This window comes from Hordeum vulgare, chromosome 4H (assembly GCF_904849725.1).
Source record: "Hordeum vulgare subsp. vulgare chromosome 4H, MorexV3_pseudomolecules_assembly, whole genome shotgun sequence".
Lineage (NCBI taxonomy): Eukaryota > Viridiplantae > Streptophyta > Magnoliopsida > Poales > Poaceae > Hordeum > Hordeum vulgare.
In genome coordinates, this window is record NC_058521.1 from 424,175 (window position 1) to 447,372 (window position 23,198).

Here is a 23,198-nt window from a genome sequence, read left to right on the forward strand (position 1 = left end):
CTACGTACCCTTGTAGATCGTACAGCAGAAGCGTTAGAGAACGCGGTTGATGTAGTGGAACGTCCTCACGTCCCTCGATCCGCCCTGCGAACAATCCCGCGATCAGTCCCACGATCTAGTACCGAACGGACGGCACCTCCGCGTTCAGCACACGTACAGCTCGACGATGATCTCGGCCTTCTTGATCCAGCAAGAGAGACGGAGAGGTAGAAGAGTTCTCCGGCAGCGTGACGGCGCTCCGGAGGTTGGTGATGATCTTGTCTCAGCAGGGCTCCGCCCGAGCTCCGCAGAAACACGATCTAGAGGAAAAACTATGGAGGTATGTGGTCGGGCAGCCGTGAGAAAGTCGTCTCAAATATGCCCTAAAAGCCCCATATATATAGGAGGAGGGAGGGGGACCTTGCCTTGGGGTCCAAGGGATCCCCAAGGGGTCGGCCGAGCCAGGGGGGAGGACTCTCCCCCCCCAAACCGAGTCCTACTTGGTTTGGTGGGAGGGAGTCCTTCCCCTTTCCCACTTCTTCCTTTTTTTTTCTTTTCCTTTGATTTTTTCTCCCTTGGCGCATAGGGGATTGGTGGGCTGTCCCACCAGCCCACTAAGGGCTGGTGTGACCCCCCCAAATGCCTATGGGCTTCCCCGGAGTGGGTTGCCCCCTTCCGGTGAACTCCCGGAACCCATTCGTCATTCCCGGTACATTCCCGGTAACTCCGAAAACCTTCCGGTAATCAAATGAGGTCATCCTATATATCAATCTTCGTTTCCGGACCATTCCGGAAACCCTCGTGACGTCCGTGATCTCATCCGGGACTCCGAACAACATTCGGTAACCAACCATATAACTCAAATACGCATAAAACAATGTCGAACCTTAAGTGTGCAGACCCTGCGGGTTCGAGAACTATGTAGACATGACCCGAGAGACTCCTCGGTCAATATCCAATAGCGGGACCTGGATGCCCATATTGGATCCTACATATTCTACGAAGATCTTTATCGTTTGAACCTCAGTGCCAAGGATTCTTATAATCCCGTATGTCATTCCCTTTGTCCTTCGGTATGTTACTTGCCCGAGATTCGATCGTCAGTATCCGCATACCTATTTCAATCTCGTTTACCGGCAAATCTCTTTACTCGTTCCGTAATACAAGATCCCGTAACTTACACTAAGTTACATTGCTTGCAAGGCTTGTGTGTGATGTTGTATTACCGAGTGGGCCCCGAGATACCTCTCCGTCACACGGAGTGACAAATCCCAGTCTTGATCCATACTAACTCAACTAACACCTTCGGAGATACCTGTAGAGCATCTTTATAGTCACCCAGTTACGTTGCGACGTTTGATACACACAAAGCATTCCTCCGGTGTCAGTGAGTTATATGATCTCATGGTCATAGGAATAAATACTTGACACGCAAAAAACAGTAGCAACAAAATGACACGATCAACATGCTACGTCTATTAGTTTTGGTCTAGTCCATCACGTGATTCTCCTAATGACGTGATCCAGTTATCAAGCAACAACACCTTGTTCATAATCAGAAGACACTAACTATCATCGATCAACTGGCTAATCAACTAGAGGCATGCTAGGGACGGTGTTTTGTCTATGTATCCACACATGTAAATGAGTCTTCATTCAATACAATTATAGCATGGATAATAAACTATTATCTTGATACAGGAATTATAATAATAACTATACATTTATTATTGCCTCTAGGGCATAATTCCAACAGCATCTGCAAGAATCCCATTAGTAAAATCAGGTGTATGTTCATCACCTGATTGGGTTTAAGCATCAGAAACAGAAACATCACGATTAGCATCACGAGGTTTTTCTACCTCAGGTTCACTAGAAGCATGCAAAGTTCTATCATTTTTTTTCTTCTTCTTCTTATAAGAACTCAGAGTATCAACATTAGTTCCGTGGGAGTCTTGTTCAATTCTCTTGGGATGTTTCTCAGGATAAAGAGGATCCCGGTTCATCCTAACACCCCTAGTCATAACTCTAACAACATGATCATTCATATTTCCATTCATTTCAAATAGCAAATCACTTTGAGATTTAGCAACTTGTTCTAACTGAGTTTGAACCATAGAAGCATGCTTACTAACTCCCTTAACATCATTGACAATCCAAAATAGCAAGTCACTCAAGCGATCAATAGCATGGGCATTATGTTCTAACTGTTTCATAACACGAGCGTTGAACTAATTGTGCTTGCCAATATAATTATCAAACTTGAGATACACTGACGAGGAGTCTTACCAAAAGGAACATCATTTTCATCAAACTTCAATAAATAATTTACCTCTACCACCAGTGGTGATGGTGGTGCATTAAGTCCATGTATTTCTTTGATCGGTGGTAAAATTTTAACATCTTCAGATTTAATACCTTTTTCCTTCATGCACTTCTTTGCTTCTTTCATATCTTCGGGACTAAGAAATAGAATACCTCTTTTCTCCGGAATGGGTTCACGTGTTGGCTCAGGAAGTGTCCACTCATTATCATACTTTAAAATATTCATTAATAATTCCTCCGCTTGAGTAACGGTTCTTTTCCTGAAAACACAGCCAACACAACTATCTTGGCAGTCCCTAGAAGCATCATTAATACCATTATAGAAGATATCGAGGATTTCATTCTTCTTCAAAGGATGATCTCGCAAAGAATTAAGTAACTGGATAAGCCTCCCCCAAGCTTGTGGGAGGCTCTCTTCTTCAACCTGCACAAAGTAAAATATCTCCTGCAAGGCAGCTTGTTTCTTATGAGTAGGAATCATATCCTAGGGACTACGCACACAACCAGGAGCAAGAGTATTGTACGAAGCTTTAGCATCTCCCTTTAGTGAAAAGGGGAACAACTTAAGGATATAGTAGTAGCGAATCTTTTCCTCATGAGTAAACAAAGTAGCAATATCATTTAACTTAGTAAGGCGAGCCACAATAGTTTCAGACTCAGTACCATACAAAGGATCAGACTTAACAGAGAATTAATTGTCCTTATCAAAAATAAAGATGGGAGAGGTAGCAAACTTAGGATCACACCTCATCCTCTCCCTCATAGATTTTTCTTTTATCTCTGCAATCACAGTTAGAGCCTCTTCTCTAGTATTGCAATTGAGAATACCTAAAGAAGATTGTTTATCGAAGCATTATTCATCACGTATTTCAGCTCTAGCAACATGGCGAAGCAATAAATGCAGATCAAGTTTTTCAAGAGTTTCAACACTCTCGGCTCTCTCAACCGCTCTAACTCTAGCAAGTTGTTCATCAAAAAAATCACCAAGTGGCACAGTAGTATCAAGCATAGTGCTAGCATCATCAGTAGTATCATTCAAAGCAGAAGTAGCATCATTCATATTCATAGTAGAAGTAACATCATCAATAACATGTGACATAGCATAATTCATAGTAGGTGGTGGTGTCGCAAGATTACTTAAAACACACGGTGAATCAAGTGCAGAGCTAGATGGCAGTTCCTTACCTGTCCTCGCAGTTGAGGGGAAGATTTTAGTTGTGTCATCCTTAAGATTCTTCATACTGGCAACCAGATATAAATTCCAAGTGACTTCACAAATATTGCTATGCTCCCCAGCAACGGCGCCAAAAAAGGTCTTGATAACCCACAAGTATACGGGATCGCAACAGTTTTGAAGTGTAGAGTATTCAACCCAATTTTATTGATTCGACACAAGGGGAGCCAAAGAATACTTGGAAGTATTAGAAGTTGAGTTGTCAATTCAACCACACCTGGAGGCTAAATATCTGTAGCAAGTGATTAGTATCAAGATAATATGATAGTTTGATAGCAAGTAACCAAAGCAGCAGCAAAGATAGTAGCGGTAACAGTAGCAAATTGGTAGCAAGTGTAATAGTACCAGCAGTAATAATAGTAACTTAGCAAGTATCAATATGTGGAAACTCGTAGGCACTGGATCGGTGATGTTGGGTATGTGTTGGATGATATCGATCATGTATCAGTTATAAGCTAGGGCGACACAGAACTAGCTCTAGTTCATCAATACAATGTAGGCACGTATTCCATAAATAGTCATACCTGCTTATGAAAAAGAACTTGCATGACATCTTTTGTCCTACCCTCCGGTGGCAGCGGGGTCCATAAGGAAACTAAGGGATATTAATGCCTCCTTTTAATAGAGAACTGGAACAAAGCATTACACATAGTGAATACATGAACTCCTCAAACTACCCTAATCACCAGAAAGAATCTCAGTTATTGTCACCCTGGGGGATGCGGATCATAACACATAGCAGGTGCATACAACTTGCAAGATCGGATCTAAAACACAAATATGTTGGTGAAAACATAAATGGATCAGATCTGAAATCATGGCACTCGGGCCCTAGCGACAAGCATTAAGCATAACAAAGTCATAGCAACATCAATCTGAGAACATAGTGGATACTAGGGATCAAGCCCTAACAAAAGTAACTTGATTACATGATCGATCTCATCCACCCCCTACACCGACCAGAGAGCCTACGAAGAGATTACTCACTCCCGGTGAGGAGCATCATGGAATTGGTGATGAAGAGAGGTTGGTGATGACGAAGACCGAATATTCCCCTCTCCGGAGCCCCAAATGGACTCCAGATATGGCCTCCCGATGAAGAACAGGAGGTGGCGGCGGTTCCATCTCGTGAAACGTGATGATTCTTCCTCTCTGATTTTTTTCTCCATGAATGTGATTTTATAGGTTTGGAATTAGGGTCATATGGGCCACCAGGAGGTGGCGGCGTCTCGGTTGTTCTTTGCTCCAATATTCCTTATTAATTCCATAAAAATTCCTTGGAAAGTTTCAACTCATTTGGAGAACTTTGATTTCTGTAGAAAAAACAACACCATGGCAATTTTGCTGAAAACAGCCTCGGTCCGGGTTAGTTCCATTCAAATCATGTAAGTTTGGGTCCAAAGCAAGAGCAAAAGTGTTCGAAAAAGTAGATACGGCGGAGACGTATCAACTCCCTCCGTGCAGATCTGGTAGTGTTCGCGGTCACCTTGATCGCCACCACTCGTGCGCGGCGCACCACGAGAGTCACCGCCAGCGTTGTCGGGGTAGCGGAAACCACCTCTCCGGTTGTTGTTGTAGCCGCCACGCCCGCCGCTGCTGCCACCATCGTGACCGCTGCGGCTGTAGTTCCACGGCCGCGAGACGCGAGGTTGGCAGAGTGGTTGGAGAAGGTTGCTTGCTGCGCCGTGATGCGAGCCTCCAATGCTAGGATCAGCGAGAAGAGCTCACTGTTGTTGATCGGCGTCGCAGTTTTGGGACGACTGGAGATGGCAGGCACGAACCCATTGTAGTGGGGTTCGTGCAGCAGCCCTTGAAGGATATGGGAGACGACATCTTCTTCTTCGAGCGTCATCCCTGCGGCAACGAGTTCATCGGTGATCCCCTTCATCTTGGTGAAGTAGGAGGCAACAGAAGGATCTCCCTTGCATGTGTTCTCGAGCACGGAGCGAAGCTGAATAATTCGCTCCCTGGATTGTAAGGAGAAGCTCTAGAGAAGTGCTTGCCTTATGCCAGCAGGAGGACTGAAGGTTGAAAATTGGAGCACAACCTCATGAGAAAGAGAAGCAAGCAGAAACGTCAATATCTGTTGATCCTACGTGACCCAAACGACATGTTGGATTCGGTTTGGAGATGACCTGCTTCTTCCTAGCGGCCTCCGTTTCAGAGAGAAGAACAACAGTTGGCTCCTTGATTGAGCCGTCCAGGTACCCCATCATACTCGTCGCCCGAATATGAGGGTGTACTTGTGCCTTCTACGCTAGAAAGTTCTCATGGGTGGACTTCTCCGTGATGGTGTGGCCAAGCGGTGCGAGCAAAGGGGCGGCCATGACGACGAGGGGGGAGGAGGACAACATAACCTAGATGCGTTGAAAGAGAAAGGTTTGTATGCCATGTGAAAAGTATCGTAGAAGCGTATGCATTTCAGGAGGGACGCGTGCCTGTTTATAAAGGATCTGAGGCCGCAGATTACAGAAGGAGCCGGTCGTTGGATTGATCTCCAAGACTGCATAGAAGGAGCATAGAAGGAGGTAGCGATCCTGGAGGAAAGAATCCCAACTACTTGTCCTAGATTACAACAACCACACGCACACAAAGTCCTAGCCCTATACGGTTTATACTCTCACCGTCTCAAAATTCTTGTCTTAGATTTGTCTAGATATGAATGTATCTAGTCATGTTTTAGTATTTAGATACATCCATTTATAGATAAACCTAAGACAAGAATTTTGGGGCGGAGGGAGTACATGTTTAACACATCCATATGGGTGGTACACGACAGTGTGACAGCCATATTGTACAGAGTATTAGCCCTAACTATTGGGACCCGTACCTAGTCTAATCAGGTGATTAATTTATTGAATTAACAAGTAGGACGGATTTTGGAAGTGTTCGAATGGTTTAATCAACAACAGTGAATCATACGACCACGTGATTATTTTCAGTGAGCAAAGCCATAATGCATAATGCAAGCTACTTCTACTATATACTCCCTCCGTTTTTAAATATAAGTCGTTTTTAGAAATTCCACTACGACCTTCATATGAAGTAAAATATGTCTATATACATCCGTATGTTGTCCATAATAGAATCTCTAAAATGACTTAGGGCTTCTTTGATTCAAAGGAATTCTATAGGATTTTTGGAGGATTTAAATCCTTAGGAATTTTTCCTGGTCCTTTGATTCATAGGATTGGATTCAATAGGAATTTTTCCTATGGGATCTTTTGTACTACATTTCATAGAAAATCAAACATCCACTCCAACCTCTTTTTACAATTCCTTTGTTTTTTCCTGTGGCATCAAACACTCCTTCCTAATCCTATATGGTTCAAATGGACATGCCACTCCAACCATCTATTTTTCCTGTTCCTGCGTTTTCAAAATCCTTCAAATCAAAGAGGCCCTTAGATTTAGGAACGGAGGGAGTATATTTTTCATGGTATTTCCAGTTATGCACGTGTAATTCCTTTCGATCATATCTCTTTGACGTGATATTGTAAGCATTGAAATTTCTTTAAGGACTTTCATCAACATACTGTATGAATCGAAGTGAGCTTAGCTCAGATGGTTATGTTCCTTCTTAAGGAACCAACCCACCCGAGTTGATGTACAAGATGTTGTTCTTGCCAACTACAAGGTGCCTATGACGATTTTATCAATCTTAAAATTTGTTGGTTCGGCCTTTCGGAAGTGATCATAGGGTATGCGTATGTAAGTGTCTGCGTTTGTACTTATCATGTTTCTAAACTACAAGGTGTAAAGTACATGTATATGAACATGGCAAGTCAAAAGAAACAAATACATGATTCGCAAAAAAGAAAAAGAAAAAAAAGAAACAAATACATGGTTCATATATGTAAAGTACATTAACCATTTCAAATCTCTTTTAGCACGCTTTTGCAACGTATTTATATAATTGTAAAACGCTAGTATTTTCACTAGCTAGCAAACAAGCAACAGCTGTCCCGTTTGTACAAAGCACAGATAGGTGGAAGAAAATAAATCAAGCTACATATGATACCTACCTACCTACGTCAGCATGCATGCAACGAAAAATAAATTAAATAAATCAAGCTACATATGCGTCCATGCGATTCTTGCAAGGAGTCCTAATCTCCCTCCTACCCAGCCTAAATGCACTCGTTCCATTGTAAAATATATGAGCATACATAGTATAATTGACCCCACCATTCACCAACACCACACCAAATAATGGTCTTTCACGCATAATTAATTAAGGCATACCCAATAATCCGGTATTGTCTGCCTCTGTCATTTTAATGAAAATTCTGATGCGTGAGTTGTATATATATGTTGATACTCTATTGCTACTACGTTCTCTAACGCACTTGCAATTAATTAATAAACTGTTCCATGCACCGACTGATAGAAAGGTTGGTGGTTTAATCTCATGTTTGTAAGAAAAGAAGTAGGCCATATTATCATTTAGATTCCTCTATTGAATCCACGACTGTTATCCATTTTCCAATACAAATCAGCGTTGAGATGTATCACGGCGTAGAGAAGCTAGTATTCCCAATAGTGATCTAAACGCTCTTATCAGGGAGTACATCTTATATTTAACATAAAATGAAACAATTTGGTTGGGTTGGTAATATATGCCAATCCACATTTGATGGTATGATGGTTTATTTGGAAGTATATACTTAGAGGTAGCTATAAAAGTATACCTTGATCTAGGAATTGGAACTGTTCTACTAGCCATGGGCCAATTTGATCAAACTTAAAGGTCACATTTGGGGGTGGGATATATATATACCTAAGACTTTCGCAATTGTAACATGCTTAATTATATGCACAACATGAAAACCCCAATGGGTACCTCTCACAAAGTGCGATATTTTCCTGACACGGGTCTTGTTAAAATCTTACGTGTGAGGGTTTCAAAACGGATGAAAAATTGCCTCACTTCATCGAACCGGCCTAGAAGTGTGGGTCGTCGAGTTTTGACTGGACTGGCGAGAGTGCCTTAGAGCCCACATACTTGTTATGTAGAAGATCTTCCCAAACCCCGTCGTGAATCTTTGTGCATACATGGTAGATCTTTCTACTTGGATCGACGGTCATTTTCATTTTTATAAACAAATCATGAAATCGGTGTTCAAATTCACGGCGTTGAAAAGTATACCTTGTATTAATTTAACATAAATAAACCGGTTGGTGGGGCTGGTAATATATGCCAATCCACATTTGATGGGAGAAGGGTGACTCATTTTTAAGTAGAATACCTATAGGCAGCTAAAAAAATGGAACCAATAGTGGTCCATGCAATCATACAAAGTATTTTTTGTATGTGGGAGTTGTACTCCCCACCACGTTACCCACCGTAAAATATAGTAAACCAACTTATAGGGGTGCACTTAGCCTTAATTTTCTGTAAGAAGAACAATGCCATGTACACATACTGATAGAGTACTAGTATACATACATACATACATATCGATCGATCTATAGTGAAGTTACAAAAATTATAACTATAGTGGGATGAATTAGCTTGGAGGCAGGTGTGGAACAAGTACAACTAGAAGGTACCCATCAACACACCTCATGCATCCCTCTCCATGACAAAAGCTTGCTTACTCAGCTTCTTTGCAGCAAGCAAGTCTTCCTCCTCCTCCTCTTCATCTACCCTCTATCTATCTAGCTTTCTGGATCCCCCCATATATATATAACACACACCAGCTGAGGCCTCAGCTAGTGCACACCAAGAAAAAGAAGTGGAAACCAAGATCATATATACTAGATCGATTGATGGGAGCTGCTAGCTAGCTAATTCTCGAATAGTTAATTAAGGTACTCATGTAGTTCTTCTTCATCTCCTAGCTAGCTAGCTAGATCGATCAGGGTCATCGATCCCAGCCCATTTAGTTCCATTTCTGCTTTGTTCATGAAATCAAAAGATAACAAGGAGCTTATTCCCAATCCGATCGATCCCCACACATATGCTTAATAAATTCTGTAAACAAGTAGTACGTGCATCCTCTTCTTGTTCCATATATATTGTTCTTGATTTCTTGATTACAGCATGTCCATGTTAATGTGTAGCTAGTTTTCTTGGATCTCTTGTGTGTTGATCTTCATTTGTATATATGCAGATCGAGAAAGCTAGCAGGGCATGATGGTGAAGCTAGCTGGGCAACAAGACAAGTAATTAGTCAAGAAAGCTTGCTACCAAGAAGAAGAAGAAGAAGAAGAAGAAGAAGAAGAAGACCAGATCGAGAAAGGAAGCAAGCACACAGATCATAACTTAGAGAGAGTTAGGTTAGGTCCATCGATCGATCAGATGGCCAACAGGTGGTGGGACGAAGGCCGGCTGGCGGAGGCGCCGTCTGCATCAGGCCTCGCCAGCAACAGCAACCAGAACCAGCAGCAGCTGGAGGACGCCATGGCCATGGCGGCACCCAAGCTGGACGGGGAGAGCAGCCACAGCGGCGGAGGGAGCGGGCAGGAGCAGGACGACGAGCCCAAGGAGGGCGCCGTGGTGGTGCCGCCGAACCGGCGCCCGCGCGGCCGGCCCCCGGGCTCCAAGAACAAGCCCAAGCCGCCCATCTTCGTCACGCGCGACAGCCCCAACGCGCTGCGCAGCCACGTCATGGAGGTGGCCGGCGGCGCCGACGTCGCCGAGTCCATCGCTCACTTCTCCCGCCGCAGGCAGCGCGGCGTCTGCGTGCTCAGCGGCGCCGGTACCGTCGCCGACGTCGCCCTGCGCCAGCCCGCCGCGCCCGGCGCCGTCGTCGCGCTCCGCGGCCGCTTCGAGATCCTCTCCCTCACCGGCACCTTCCTCCCCGGGCCCTCGCCGCCGGGTTCCACCGGCCTCACCGTATACCTCGCTGGAGGCCAGGGCCAGGTGGTCGGGGGAAGCGTCGTGGGCGCGCTCACCGCGGCAGGGCCAGTCATGGTGATCGCGTCCACCTTCGCCAACGCTACCTACGAGCGGCTGCCGCTGGACGACGCCGAGGAGGATCACCAGCTGGAGGCCGCCCGCAGGCACGGCGCCCCGGGCTCCGGTGTTGCTCTTCCTCCGATGATGGCCGGCGACCCCTCCGCGCCGGGGATGCCGATGTACGGCGTGCCGCCCAACCTGATGCCGGGAGGTGGCGGGCACGCGGCGCCGGAATGGGCGGCGCATGCACGGCCGCCCTACTAACATCAATCAATCAGGACTTGAGGAGGAGGAGTCCATGTGTCGATGTCTCCGATCGAGCATCCATCAAGATCATCTCCTCTCCTCATTGAAATCCATCCATCCTACAAATAACTAGACAACTTGCACCTGCATGCATCTACATATATATAGCAGCTGGTAATTAAGTACAATCTCTGGTTTTGCCTTGCTTATCTGCCAAAAATCATCTGGAGTTGCTTGCTCCGATTCATATGTATGATGAGGAATTATAAATGGGCTCCTCTTCCTGCCTGCAGATTGGTTAATTAGTGATTGTATATGGTAAAATACAAAATCTCCAAAAGTATGACTCTTATATATACTCCATGCATCTCTCGGATTATTGCGTGCATATATATCCTACATAGTACACAAAGTTCCTTCAACTTAACTAGATATATTTAGGCGAAGAAGGAATGGTGAATATATATACATATAGATCGTTTCATGCAATTGTAATTCTATGAGCAGAAGAAGCTACTGAGAAATATTGATAATGAATTCCACATTTCTCGCAATAATGTTGCAACATTAATCAGTTCTGCTTGGTCCAATAGATCAATGTATACAAGATACAAATATAATTTTCTTTCTAATTAAACTAACTTTACTTGAGTCATTTTTTTAGCAATTTTTACTTGATCGACATTGCTCATCCTTGGGTTACATGAATTTCATTCCACATTTCGAGAACTTTTTTGACAAGTAGATGTTGCCATGAGCGCATGAGGTGGCCATGTGTGATCAGCTCATCAAGTTTACGGGCCTTTTGAGTCGTGTATGATCCCCCAAACATAGGAATACAAAGTTAATACACGAGAATTAAGTATATTCACATGTTTCTTTATACGTGAATGTATAACGATTAGCATAATTCCTTCACATGTCATGGGGTTTTTGTGGTGGGATTGTGGATATCTTGTTGCAAGGAAGATCCATATTGGATTGCCTCACTTTTTTTTTCTTTATGTTTTGTACGACGATTCGCTCACCATCTTTTCTAAGCTTCACTTCGTACCACTAAGTATTCAGTAATATATGGTTGTGTGCATCAACTAATGCAGAGGCCTGCTATCCTACTTTTCGGAAAACAAATAGTAGTGTGTGTATGGTTGTAGCACCAAAAAATGTTGTTTTTTTCTTTTAGGGATTTAGTGCATTCTTATTAGGTTCCTTGTTTAGGAAAAAATCACAACATGCCTAATTTCATAACAGTTTTGTTTGTGATTTGTCGAACAAAACATTTACAAGGAAATTACAACAAGAGTGAAAACAAGTCGGGTTCAAAGTTCAGGGACACATCTACTTTCATGGTTTGGCAATTCAATATATATAGCTTAATAACTAACCATGCTGTGTAGTTTAATTGTATTTGCTGAACTTATGAGACAGAAGATATCAGTAGCATAACTTGTTCAAAAGTTTAATTGTAGTTTAATTGTATTGACCATTTGCATTTAGAATTAATCAAGTAATAACCAGAAGAGCAGTGTAGTACCTCATCCCATCCAAAACATAAGGTGCAGTTTGAGTGTCCAAATTCATGTTTTATCCATGAATCTCCCGTACAATGTTTAGTCAGGGGTCACATACGGTAGTATTTTGAAATGCTCATCTGATGGTGGATATTTCATGCGACACAAATTATGTATACTGCTTGACTAATTCAAAGGATTAATTTGGATAATCAAATTAAAGAAGTCCAATTAATAGAGGGTATAGTACAGTACGGTGTATAGTACTCCGTCTTGATCCCATCAGTCTAAAAATTTGTCGTAGAAAGGCGACGAGTCAACATGGTGGTATGAGACTTGTGATGAGTAGAGTATACAATGGCGTGGTCCAACATTTGATCATCTCTCTCGCGTGCTTGCAACGGACAGATCGATATGAAAAAGGCTGAGTAGCTAGCTATAACAGATCGATTTTAAATTTAAAATCAAAAGCAAATTGAATCGATCGTAGTGCACATTGGTGTTGATTTTTTGCTGGATGGGATAGCTATGGGACCGATCTACTATTATGCTGGCCGGTTATTAGAGGTGCATGTCCGTACTTTGAACCCCAGATATATGTGTGCGTGCTTCCATTATTCTAGTATACAACTTGCACCCACGCTCATGCATCCTCTAATACACTAATCCTCTTAGAATCACTTAAGTTCTTCAACTAAAATTTGGTCATTCAATTTTGATCGGGTCAACAATTTCTTAAAATTCTTTCATTTAATTTTTTTATACAATACACTATGCTTCTTAATTTCTAAATCTTCAAAATTAATCAACGATTAAAATCGCGGGCGAAATCTAAGCGATCGCGGATCTGAAACCACTCCGCGATTTGCTGCCTTCCAAGAATCACGGGAGATCGCACGACCATCGCGGGCGATTGTGCTGTTTCTTCCTTAACTGTCGCGGCAAAAATCTCGGCCACGATTCCCTCTCTCCCGTGATTTTAATATTTGCAATTAACTGAAATTTAGAATTGGGTCATCCAATTTTGATCGGGTCAACAATCTCTCAATAAGCATTCTCGTTCAAATATTTTAATTCAGACGCTTACTAATTTTGATGCTCTCACATTTGATTGACGTATGCAATTTTGAATTTGGTTCACATTTTGACAGCATCAACGATTACTCAAATCAATCTTCAGTAACCGACGAATAAGAACTTATCAACCTAGTGCACCCTCTCGCCACCTAGAGAAAAGTAGTACCAATGTAGTACATTCAGCACCACATGTAGTTAATGATGCAGAAAATTTCCTCATGCAAATATGGATCAATTAACAGATAACACAGAATCACACCACTGAAGACCAACCAAAACACCACATTAAATAAAAAAACATACTTCTTCATCTCGCCTACTCACCAAACCAAATATTTCGTCAATTCCAAAATGTTAAGTGTTTGAAAAGTCAATTTTTTATACTACGACCTTGTCAGACTTCAGAGCAAGTAATATCAACATTCACAATACTATCTCTATAAGTTAATATACGATTTTTTTTCACATAGACAATGTAAAAAATGTCTTATATTAATTTATGGAGGATGTACTAAATAAATAAAATATGGAAAATATTTTATAATGAATCCAACGACACTTATTTAATATTATGAATATCGATTTTGTACATATTTTATCAAATTTAAAAGAGTTTTTACTTTTGAAAAAACAAATACACCATTATTTTAAAACAAAGGGAGTAAATAAATAGCAAACCCAACATCAACGGCGCAGCAAAGCACGTTTAACCCTACTAGTATACATACATGCGCGAGCGCAAGCACACACCCTGGATTTGTTAGATTTGTTATTTGAATGGTTAACAAACGGCTGCAGCCATTATTGTTGCATTTCAATTATTTGCATGTTTTCCTTAGCAATATTTGCAAGGGTATCCAATAACTAAGCTTAAAAAAGCCTTTAGATTAGAAAAAATCTTAATACATCCTTTTGAACGAGTAATATGTAATGGATGGTCCTAGATGTCGGTCGTCCAATGGGCAGAAACATGCGTCATTCGAACACTCCATCGTACTCCTCGGATGAGTTTGTCTTCTTCACCCGCCCCTGCCCCTCACCACACCGCACGGCTCCGTCCATCAACACAGATTCAGTTGTCGTACCTTACTACATGGGCCAATCTAACCGCACGAGAACGGTGGGCCAATATGTATCATTTGCCATATGTAATTGGCTAATTGCCACAAATAATTTCTTCACACACTTCTCTATTGCAAACTCTTCCATGCAATGGCGGAGACAAGTTTGGGGCAGGTACCGCACGGCTATCACCCTAGGGCTAGTACCAAGATCCCTTATAGTTCTTTTTCTATAAATTACTGATTTTTTTTAGAATTTACCGTTCAAGCTACCCAGCCCTAAACGTAACTCGATGCTAGCTTCGCTACTGTTTCCGTGCATGCTCTTGCTCCAATATTTTCTTCTCTTGAATAAATAACAATGTTGCCAATTACCGAATTAATTTATTATTTTTTTCACAACATAAACTTTAGGCCAAACACTTCTTAAATTGCATGCATCTTTCCAAAGGAACCAGAACACTAAAGAAAAATTGTTCTCAAGGTCCACACACACATATAATGTGTTATGTCCACATATTGGATTGCTATGCAGGTACGCTATACATTTGTTTTTCAATTAATTCAACTACCAGTCGAGAGTGATATTTCGCTCCGAGGCTCAATGAAACCTGGTATTTTAACAATCAAAAATGATATTTGAACTTCCAAAAGAATCAAATATTTTTCATTTAAAATGTATACATGTTCAGTACATATGTGTAAACTTTCATTAAATAATATGGTGATCGGTAAAACCCAAATTTCCCTCCCAGAAAAGGGCCAATTGATATACCTATTTGTCATTTTGTGTACACCACATAAAAAATTGTTATAAAATTTCATACTTACATATTATACATATAATTTGTATATATGCACACTTTTACCATTTTTTCAATGTGGACATAAAGTTTTTTGAGAAAAACAATAAAATCATTAATATGTAAACACACACAGAGAGAGAGAGAGAGCGCAATTTTAGGACCGATGGAAAGATCCACGGGTGGACCGGCCCAGTTAGCGGCAGCGCCTGCGAGTTTGCTGTTTCGTTCGTTTCTTTTTTTTCTATTGTTTTTTTTTTGTATTTTTTTGTTTTTATGAGTTTTTCTTTCTCGACCTTTCCTGTTTTTTGTTTGGTTGGTTTTTTATTTCCCTTTTTTTAATTATTTTTCTTTCTTTTTTCTTCCAATAATACTCTCTTCGTTTCTACATAATTGTAGTTGGAGAGAACTCCCCAATTACAATTATTTTGAAACTCCCCAACTGCGATCATTTTTTTCATTAATATATTATTATGATGAACAATTTGTATTTTTTTCTGTGTTATACAAGATTTAATCATGTAATATTAAAAAAATTCGTCACTAAATGGGATAGATCATCATTTATTTTGGAATTTTAGTAGTGTCTCGCTATGACATTTCCGCAAAACCATATTTATTATGTATTTCCTCCGTCCGAAAGTACTTTGCGTTGAAATGAATAAAATGGATATATCTATATCTAAAATAAGTCTAGATACATATATTTCTATGACAAGTATTTTCGGACGGAGGGAATACATATTACTTAGGACTGAAGAGATTACAGAGGTGAACTACTCTTTTAGTTTCTTCATTGTATTATTTGGATGTATCCTAATTAAATCTTGTGCAGTCCCTTCGAGCCCGAGTAATACTCCTTCTGTTCATAAATATAAATTATTTTAAAGATTTGATTAGCGAATTACATACGACTGTATATATATATATATTTTTTAAAATAAAGATTTATTTATTTTACTTTGTATGTAGTTCCTAATCAAATATCCAAAAAATATATATATTTAAAACGGAGAGAGTAATGTATATCTAGAAGCAAAGATATGATATGGCAGTACTAGTATGTATGTTCAGTGTTAATTTGGAGGATCCAATTCGGGTAGCTACTCATTCATTGTGCTCCTTAATTTCTGCATGTCACCTCCTAATAATAATTAAATAGATGTTGTGCAATCCCTTCGATCCTAAGTAATAATAATTTTTCTGTATATGTGTATGTGTGATAGCATGCTTTACATGTGTGTGGGTCAGGCCTAAATGTGAAGTAGCCCGATCAAGATAGATATGCCATCAACTTGTTCGATGGGTATTTGGGCCATCGTGACATCAAAGTCCCACCACTTTAGTGGGCGTGGCCCAGCCCAGCTGGTCATCAAGATTGACTCCAACAATGATCATTATCAATGCAAGTTTTTGAAAAAAAGGAATTGAATTGGTCATGCAATGCATTGCTTTCATTTAAAGGGCCAATTGTTTAAAAAAAAATATTACAGTCAGGTTGTTCAAACTTGAAAATTCTCATCACTCAAACTAGACTTAATTTGGAAGAATCCAATCCAGTTAGGAACTACTCATTCATCCATTTACTCATTCTAGTCCATGCGCTAGTAAAATCATATTTATCACGTACATACGTATTACTTAGGACCGAAGAGAATCTTGGAAGTGAACTTTTCTTTTAATTTCTTAACTGTAATATTAGCATGTATCCTAATTAAATCATGTGCAGTCCCTTCGAGCCTGAGTAATATTCCTTTCATTTATAAATATAAATATTTTTAAAAAATTCACTAACGGACTACACATGAATTTATATAGACACATTTTAAATTTTAAAATATAAATCCACTTATTTTACTTTGTATGCAGTTTTTAATAAAATATATCTAAACAAACTTCTATATCTATAAATGGAGGGAGTAATATAATATATTTCTAAAAACAAAGATAGGATATGCCAGTACTAGTACTCATTAATTTGAAGGATCCAATTCGGGTAGCTACTCATTAATTTCTGTATGCCACCTTCTAATTAAATAAATAAATGTTGTGCAATCCCTTCGACCCTAAGTAATAAGAATTCTTCTAGATAGTACTCCGAAGATAGAGATAGGATATGCCAAATATTTGTTTTTGTCATGACAACGTACTTAGGACCCTCCCTCGACGCCGTGCCAAGAAAAATACAAAGAAAATAAGACCGTTGACCCCAACCGCACCGCATGCATCCGCACCTAAAAGCATTGAATAGTTGAGGCCGGACCCACTTTCCAGTCAAACATGGCGGGCTGCGGCCCCACCATCCATCCCCAGTGGAGACGCGCCCGGCCCGAGCCGCCCCGCCCCGCCCCGCACGCGCTCTCTATCTCGCCTATTTATGCCGTCGCCACCGTCCACCGGCACCCACCCACTCCACCACCACCGTAGCCCATCGTCATCTCCCACGCCGCCTCGCCGGAGAACAACCACCACCATCCTAGCAAGACCAAGGACAAGGCGAAGATGGGCTCGCGGTACGAGGTGGAGGTGACCGTGGGCGCGGCGCGGGACCTCAAGAACGTCAACTGGCGCAACGGCGACCTCAAGCCCTACGCCGTGCTCTGGATCGACGCCGGCGCCCGCTGCTCCACCCGTGTCGACCTCGACAACGGCGAAAACCCCACCTGGGACGACAAGGTCGTCGTCCCCTTGCCCCCCGCAAGCCGCCTCCAGGACGCCGTGCTCTACCTCGACATCGTCCACGCCAACGCCCCCGAGGGCGTGAAGCCCCTCGTCGGCTCCGCCCGCCTCCCGCTCCGCGACGTCGTCGACGACGCCGGCGTCGGGGGCAAGGTTTCCAGGAACCTGAAGCTCAAGCGGCCATCGGGGCGGCCGCAGGGGAAGCTTGACGTCCGCGTCGCCGTCAGGGAGCCGGCCAGGTACTACGACCCCAACCCTGGCGCCTACCCGGCGCCCGCGGGGTACGGCTCCTCCCGCGATGCCTACGGTGGTGGGTACGGTGCCGGTGCTGGAGCTGGAGGCTACGGCGCCGCGGCAGGGGCTGGAGGCTACGGCGCGTACGCTGCCGCGGCGGCGCCTCCGTCGGGGTACCCGGGCTACGGCTCCACGGCGCCGCCTCCGCAGGCCGCAGCACCGTACGGATCCGCTCCAGCGCCCTACGGCGCCGCGCCTCCTCCTCCTCAGGGAGCAGCTGGTGCGTACGGGTCCTCTGCTCCGGCCTACGGCGCGGCGCAGCCGGCTCAGGGAGCAGGGTACGGGACGACGGGCGTGGCCCTGGACCAGAGCGGCGGGAAGAAGAAGAAGGGGATGGGGATGGCGGGCGGGCTGGCGGTGGGCGCGGCGGCGGGCGTGCTGGGCGGGCTGGCGCTGGCGGGCGGGGCGAGCTACGTGGAGAACAAGATCGAGGACCGCGTGACGGAGCGCGTGGAGGAGGACATGTACGGCGGTGGGTACGGCGACTACGGCGGCGACGACGACTACTAGCCTAGCCTAGCAAGTGATGAATGCATGGATCTGAAGGGAGGCCATGAATGAATGAATGAATCTTTTATGTTTTCGTTGCTGCATGCATGATCATTCCGAGAGTTGAAAAGAAAGATATTTTAAAGTTGAAATTTAGACAATTGTTCAATGCATAGTTTTGTTAATCTCCATCTATGCATGTCGATGAGAATCGGTGTTGAATTTCTTGGTGCAACTTGCAATGGCGGCTTCCACCACAAAATCTTTGTTTCTTCTTCCTTGCAATGGACGCAAGTTGATGACGATGGAGCGACACAACTTGTAGTGGAAGCCGATAAGATAGATGCGAGTGTGAGTGATTTTTCTAGCGGTCTCGGTTTCAATCAAGTAGTTGGATGCCACATATTTTAATTAAAAATGTGTGCATCTGTTGCTTTATTACGGCAATATCACACTATCTTCTCTTTCCTTCAATTCAGCTAATTTTCTTACCCACCTCTCTGACATGTGGGACAACTCGCAGGACCCACCTATCTGGCATGTGGAACAACTAGCAGGACCCACGACAGAGACTAGTGACTAGGGGGAAGGTTGAAGTAAAACAATAATATTACATCACATGCATCCTATGCTATTCAATCTGATTTCATAGTTTGTATCAATTATATCTTGTACACAACATATCCGATAGACAAACCGTTTGGATATTAGTATTCATGATATTTAAATTTTCGAAACAAGATCAATTTTGGACACGGTTGATTTTTCTTTTCAAATTCAAATTATTTGTTCGCTGCAAGTTTTCATTGTTTTTTTTATTCCCGATATCGGGTACTATTTCACTTGAGGTTTCGTTTCTATTTTTGGAGTCTTGAAATAATTTTTCATATCATTTTGTCAAATCATCTTTCATGGTTGGGCTGAGTTTTAAAGGTGTTATTTTCATAATTTTTTTATACGATTTCATTTATGTGGCACGACTATTTTACATCTTGTCATTATTGCTTTTGTGCATTTTCTTTTGCATGTTTCATTATTTTACCATCCGGTATACGCTCTCCATCCACAATATCATATGGCATGCATGTCACAAAAAGCACAGCTCCAATTCCTATGTTAAAGGAGTTTGTGACGTTATAATTTTAATGTCATACTTCTCATGATATTAATAATTTTATCATTGGTCAAAAGGCTACCTCGAAAGACATATAAGAGCATATATATAAGAGGGTGTTTGTTTTCAGGGACTTAAAAAAGTTCCTATAAGTCCCATCTAAACCAAACAGGAGGGACTTATAGGGACTTATAGTGGTCATTTGAGACTTATCAAAAAAGAATCTCAGGGAGGAACTTATTGGGACTTATCGATCGGCCTGCACCTACCCCGCATCGCCCCGCACCTACCCCGCCTCGCTCGTTCCCCGCCTCCTCGCCTCGTTCCTTCCCCGCCTCGCTCCAATCGCCGCCACCGCCGGCACCCTCAACCGCCCCCGCCATGGCCGATGATGAGGAGGACCAGATCCCCTTCTTCTCTCAGTTCTCTTAGTTCCTCTTCGACCAGTCGGCCGGTCATGGCCTTCCTCCGGTTGGACCTGGTCGTGGGAGGCCCGTGCCCCAGGGCGGAGGAGGTCGCAGCCGGTCTCTGAACATGGGAGGGTTATGAACAAGGGTTATGTGAACAAGTGTTTTATTATTAGGGGTAACATGGACTTATAAATCCCTGTAAACAAACAGGTAGGGACTCGGGACTTATAAGTCCCTGTAAACAAACAGATAGAAACTCAAGACTTATAAGTTGGCCCTGTTTGTTTCATAAGTCCTTGGACTTTTTTAAGTCCCAACTTATAAGTCATAAGTCCCTACCTGTTTGTTCATAGGGACTTATAAGTCCCGAGTCCCTACCTGTTTGTTTACAGGGACTTATAAGTCCATGTTGCATTTAATAAAATACACTTGTTCACATAACCCTGGATCATACAAATGAATTGCAGAATAGTGACAACCGAAATAATAATTGTTCATAACACTTGTTCATACAAACGAATTAACACTTGTTCATAAGAACCAAAATAAGACAAAGTACATAACAACCGAGATAACAGAAATTACAGAAGCGAAGAACACTTCTTCATATCATTGTTGTTTCAAGGACCACAACCCATCAGCGACCCAAGCTCTGAATTGATTCATAGCAGCACTGTCCATCTCATTTGTTGAATCATTTGTTGTAGTCGTTGGCATAGACAATGGTACATAATTTTCATCTTGATCACACAAGTCGAAATCTATATCGGCGAGTTGGCTTTGTCTAATAAAATTGTGCAATGCAATGCAAGCCACAATTATTTTGCTTTGTTTCTGCTGTGGATAACTAGGCAAGTGAAACAAAATCCTCCACTTGTTCTTCAGGACTCCAAAACACCTCTCGATGACATTTCTAAGTGAAGAATGGGTGAAATTGAAGTGTTCCTTTTTTCCTCTAGGCATTGTGCCATCACGGTACTCCTGGAAATGATAGGTTAAACCCTTGTATGGTGAAAGATAACCCGGTCTATTTGGGTACCCTGAGTCGACAAGATAGAACTTATTAGGTGGAGGTTTTGGAAACTTGTCATCAAATCTGGATCGGGCATCATTGAAGACCCTCATGTCATGCACTGATCCTGGCCAACCAGCTAGGACAAATGTGAATCTCATATAAAAGTCACACACACATCACATTCTGACTCTTCTCCTTATGTCTATTCCTATGCTGGGCAGCAGTGGCAACTGGTACCACAACTTGTATGTGTGTACCATCTATTGCACCAATGCAATTATCCATAAACGGTGCATACTTTCTAGATCTTAATTTTAAATGCACAGTCCTGAATTGACGATCTATTGGCCTGATGATGTCTTTTGCAAGCTGTTGGGGAACGTCGCATGGGAAACAAAAAATTTCCTACGCGCACGAAGACCTATCATGGTGATGTCCATCTACGAGAGGGGATGAGTGATCTACGTACCCTCGTAGACCGTACAGCAGAAGCGTTAGAGAACGCGGTTGATGTAGTGGAACGTCCTCACGTCCCTCGATCCGCCCCGCGAACAATCCCGCGATCAGTCCCACGATCTAGTACCGAACGGACGGCACCTCCGCGTTCAGCACACGTACAGCTCGACGATGATCTCGGCCTTCTTGATCCAGCAAGAGAGACGGAGAGGTAGAAGAGTTCTCCGGCAGCGTGACGGCGCTCCGGAGGTTGGTGATGACCTTGTCTCAGCAGGGCTCCGCCCGAGCTCCGCAGAGACGCGATCTAGAGGAAAAACCGTGGAGGTATGTGGTCGGGCTGCCGTGGAAAAGTTGTCTCAAATCAGCCCTAATACCTCAGTATATATAGGAGGGAGGGGGAGGGAAGAGGCAGCCTCAAACCCTCAAGGGTTGGCCGAAATTGGAGGTGGAGGAGTCCTACTCCAATCCTACTTGGAGTAGGATTCCACCTTCCCACTAGGAAACTCTTTCCACCTTGTGTTTTTTCCTTCTCAAACCTTATGGGCCTTAGTGGGAACTTATTCCAGCCCACTAGGGGCTGGTTTATCTCTTCCCATAGCCCATGAGACCCCTTGGGGCGTGACACCCCTCCCGATGGTCCCCGGCACCCCTCCCGGCACTCCCGGTACACTACCGATGAGCCCGAAACTTTTCCGGTAATGCACGAAAACCTTCCGGTAACCAAATGAGGTCATCCTATATATCAATCTTCGTTTCCGGACCATTCCGGAAACCCTCGTGACGTCCGTGATCTCATCCGGGACTCCGAACAACATTCGGTAACCAACCATATAACTCAAATACGCATAAAACAACGTCGAACCTTAAGTGTGCAGACCCTGCGGGTTCGAGAACTATGTAGACATGACCCGAGAGACTCCTCGGTCAATATCCAATAGCGGGACCTGGATGCCCATATTGGATCCTACATATTCTACGAAGATCTTATCGTTTGAACCTCAGTGCCAAGGATTCATATAATCCCGTATGTCATTCCCTTTGTCCTTCGGTATGTTACTTGCCCGAGATTCGATCGTTAGTATCCGCATACCTATTTCAATCTCATTTACCGGCAAGTCTCTTTACTCGTTCCGTAATACAAGATCCCGCAACTTACACTAAGTCACATTGCTTGCAAGGCTTGTGTGTGATGTTGTATTACCGAGTGGGCCCCGAGATACCTCTCCGTCACACGGAGTGACAAATCCCAGTCTCGATCCATACTAACTCAGCGAACACCTTCGGAGATACCTGTAGAGCATCTTTATAGTCACCCAGTTACGTTGCGACGTTTGATACACACAAAGCATTCCTCCGGTGTCCGTGAGTTATATGATCTCATGGTCATAGGAACAAATACTTGACATGCAGAAAACAGTAGCAACAAAATGACACGATCAACATGCTACGTCTATTAGTTTGGGTCTAGTCCATCACGTGATTCTCCCAATGACGTGATCCAGTTATCAAGCAACAACACCTTGTTCATAATCAGAAGACACTGACTATCATCAATCAACTGGCTAGCCAACTAGAGGCTTGCTAGGGACGGTGTTTTGTCT

At 43.0% G+C, this 23,198-nt stretch overlaps 2 protein-coding genes across 2 annotated transcripts; both read left to right on the forward strand.

The window, feature by feature from the left end:
- The first annotated feature begins 9,081 nt into the window (after nucleotides 1–9,081).
- Nucleotides 9,082–11,107, forward strand: LOC123446795 (AT-hook motif nuclear-localized protein 20-like). Its single transcript, XM_045123339.1, has 2 exons — nucleotides 9,082–9,352; nucleotides 9,655–11,107. Exon 2 carries the CDS (start codon nucleotides 9,843–9,845, stop codon nucleotides 10,704–10,706), a length of 864 nt encoding a protein of 287 aa, XP_044979274.1. The 5' UTR covers nucleotides 9,082–9,352; nucleotides 9,655–9,842; the 3' UTR covers nucleotides 10,707–11,107.
- Nucleotides 11,108–17,506: 6,399 nt separating this feature from the next.
- On the forward strand, nucleotides 17,507–18,758 carry LOC123446796 (spidroin-1-like). Its single transcript, XM_045123340.1, has one exon. It carries the CDS (start codon nucleotides 17,643–17,645, stop codon nucleotides 18,621–18,623), a length of 981 nt encoding a protein of 326 aa, XP_044979275.1. The 5' UTR covers nucleotides 17,507–17,642; the 3' UTR covers nucleotides 18,624–18,758.
- Nucleotides 18,759–23,198: the final 4,440 nt, after the last annotated feature.

Bases quoted from the DNA above. Each gene is read 5' to 3' on its own strand.
- LOC123446796 (XM_045123340.1), top strand. From the start codon at position 17,643: ATGGGCTCGCGGTACGAGGTGGAGGTGACCGTGGGCGCGGCGCGGGAC.
- LOC123446795 (XM_045123339.1), top strand. From the start codon at position 9,843: ATGGCCAACAGGTGGTGGGACGAAGGCCGGCTGGCGGAGGCGCCGTCT.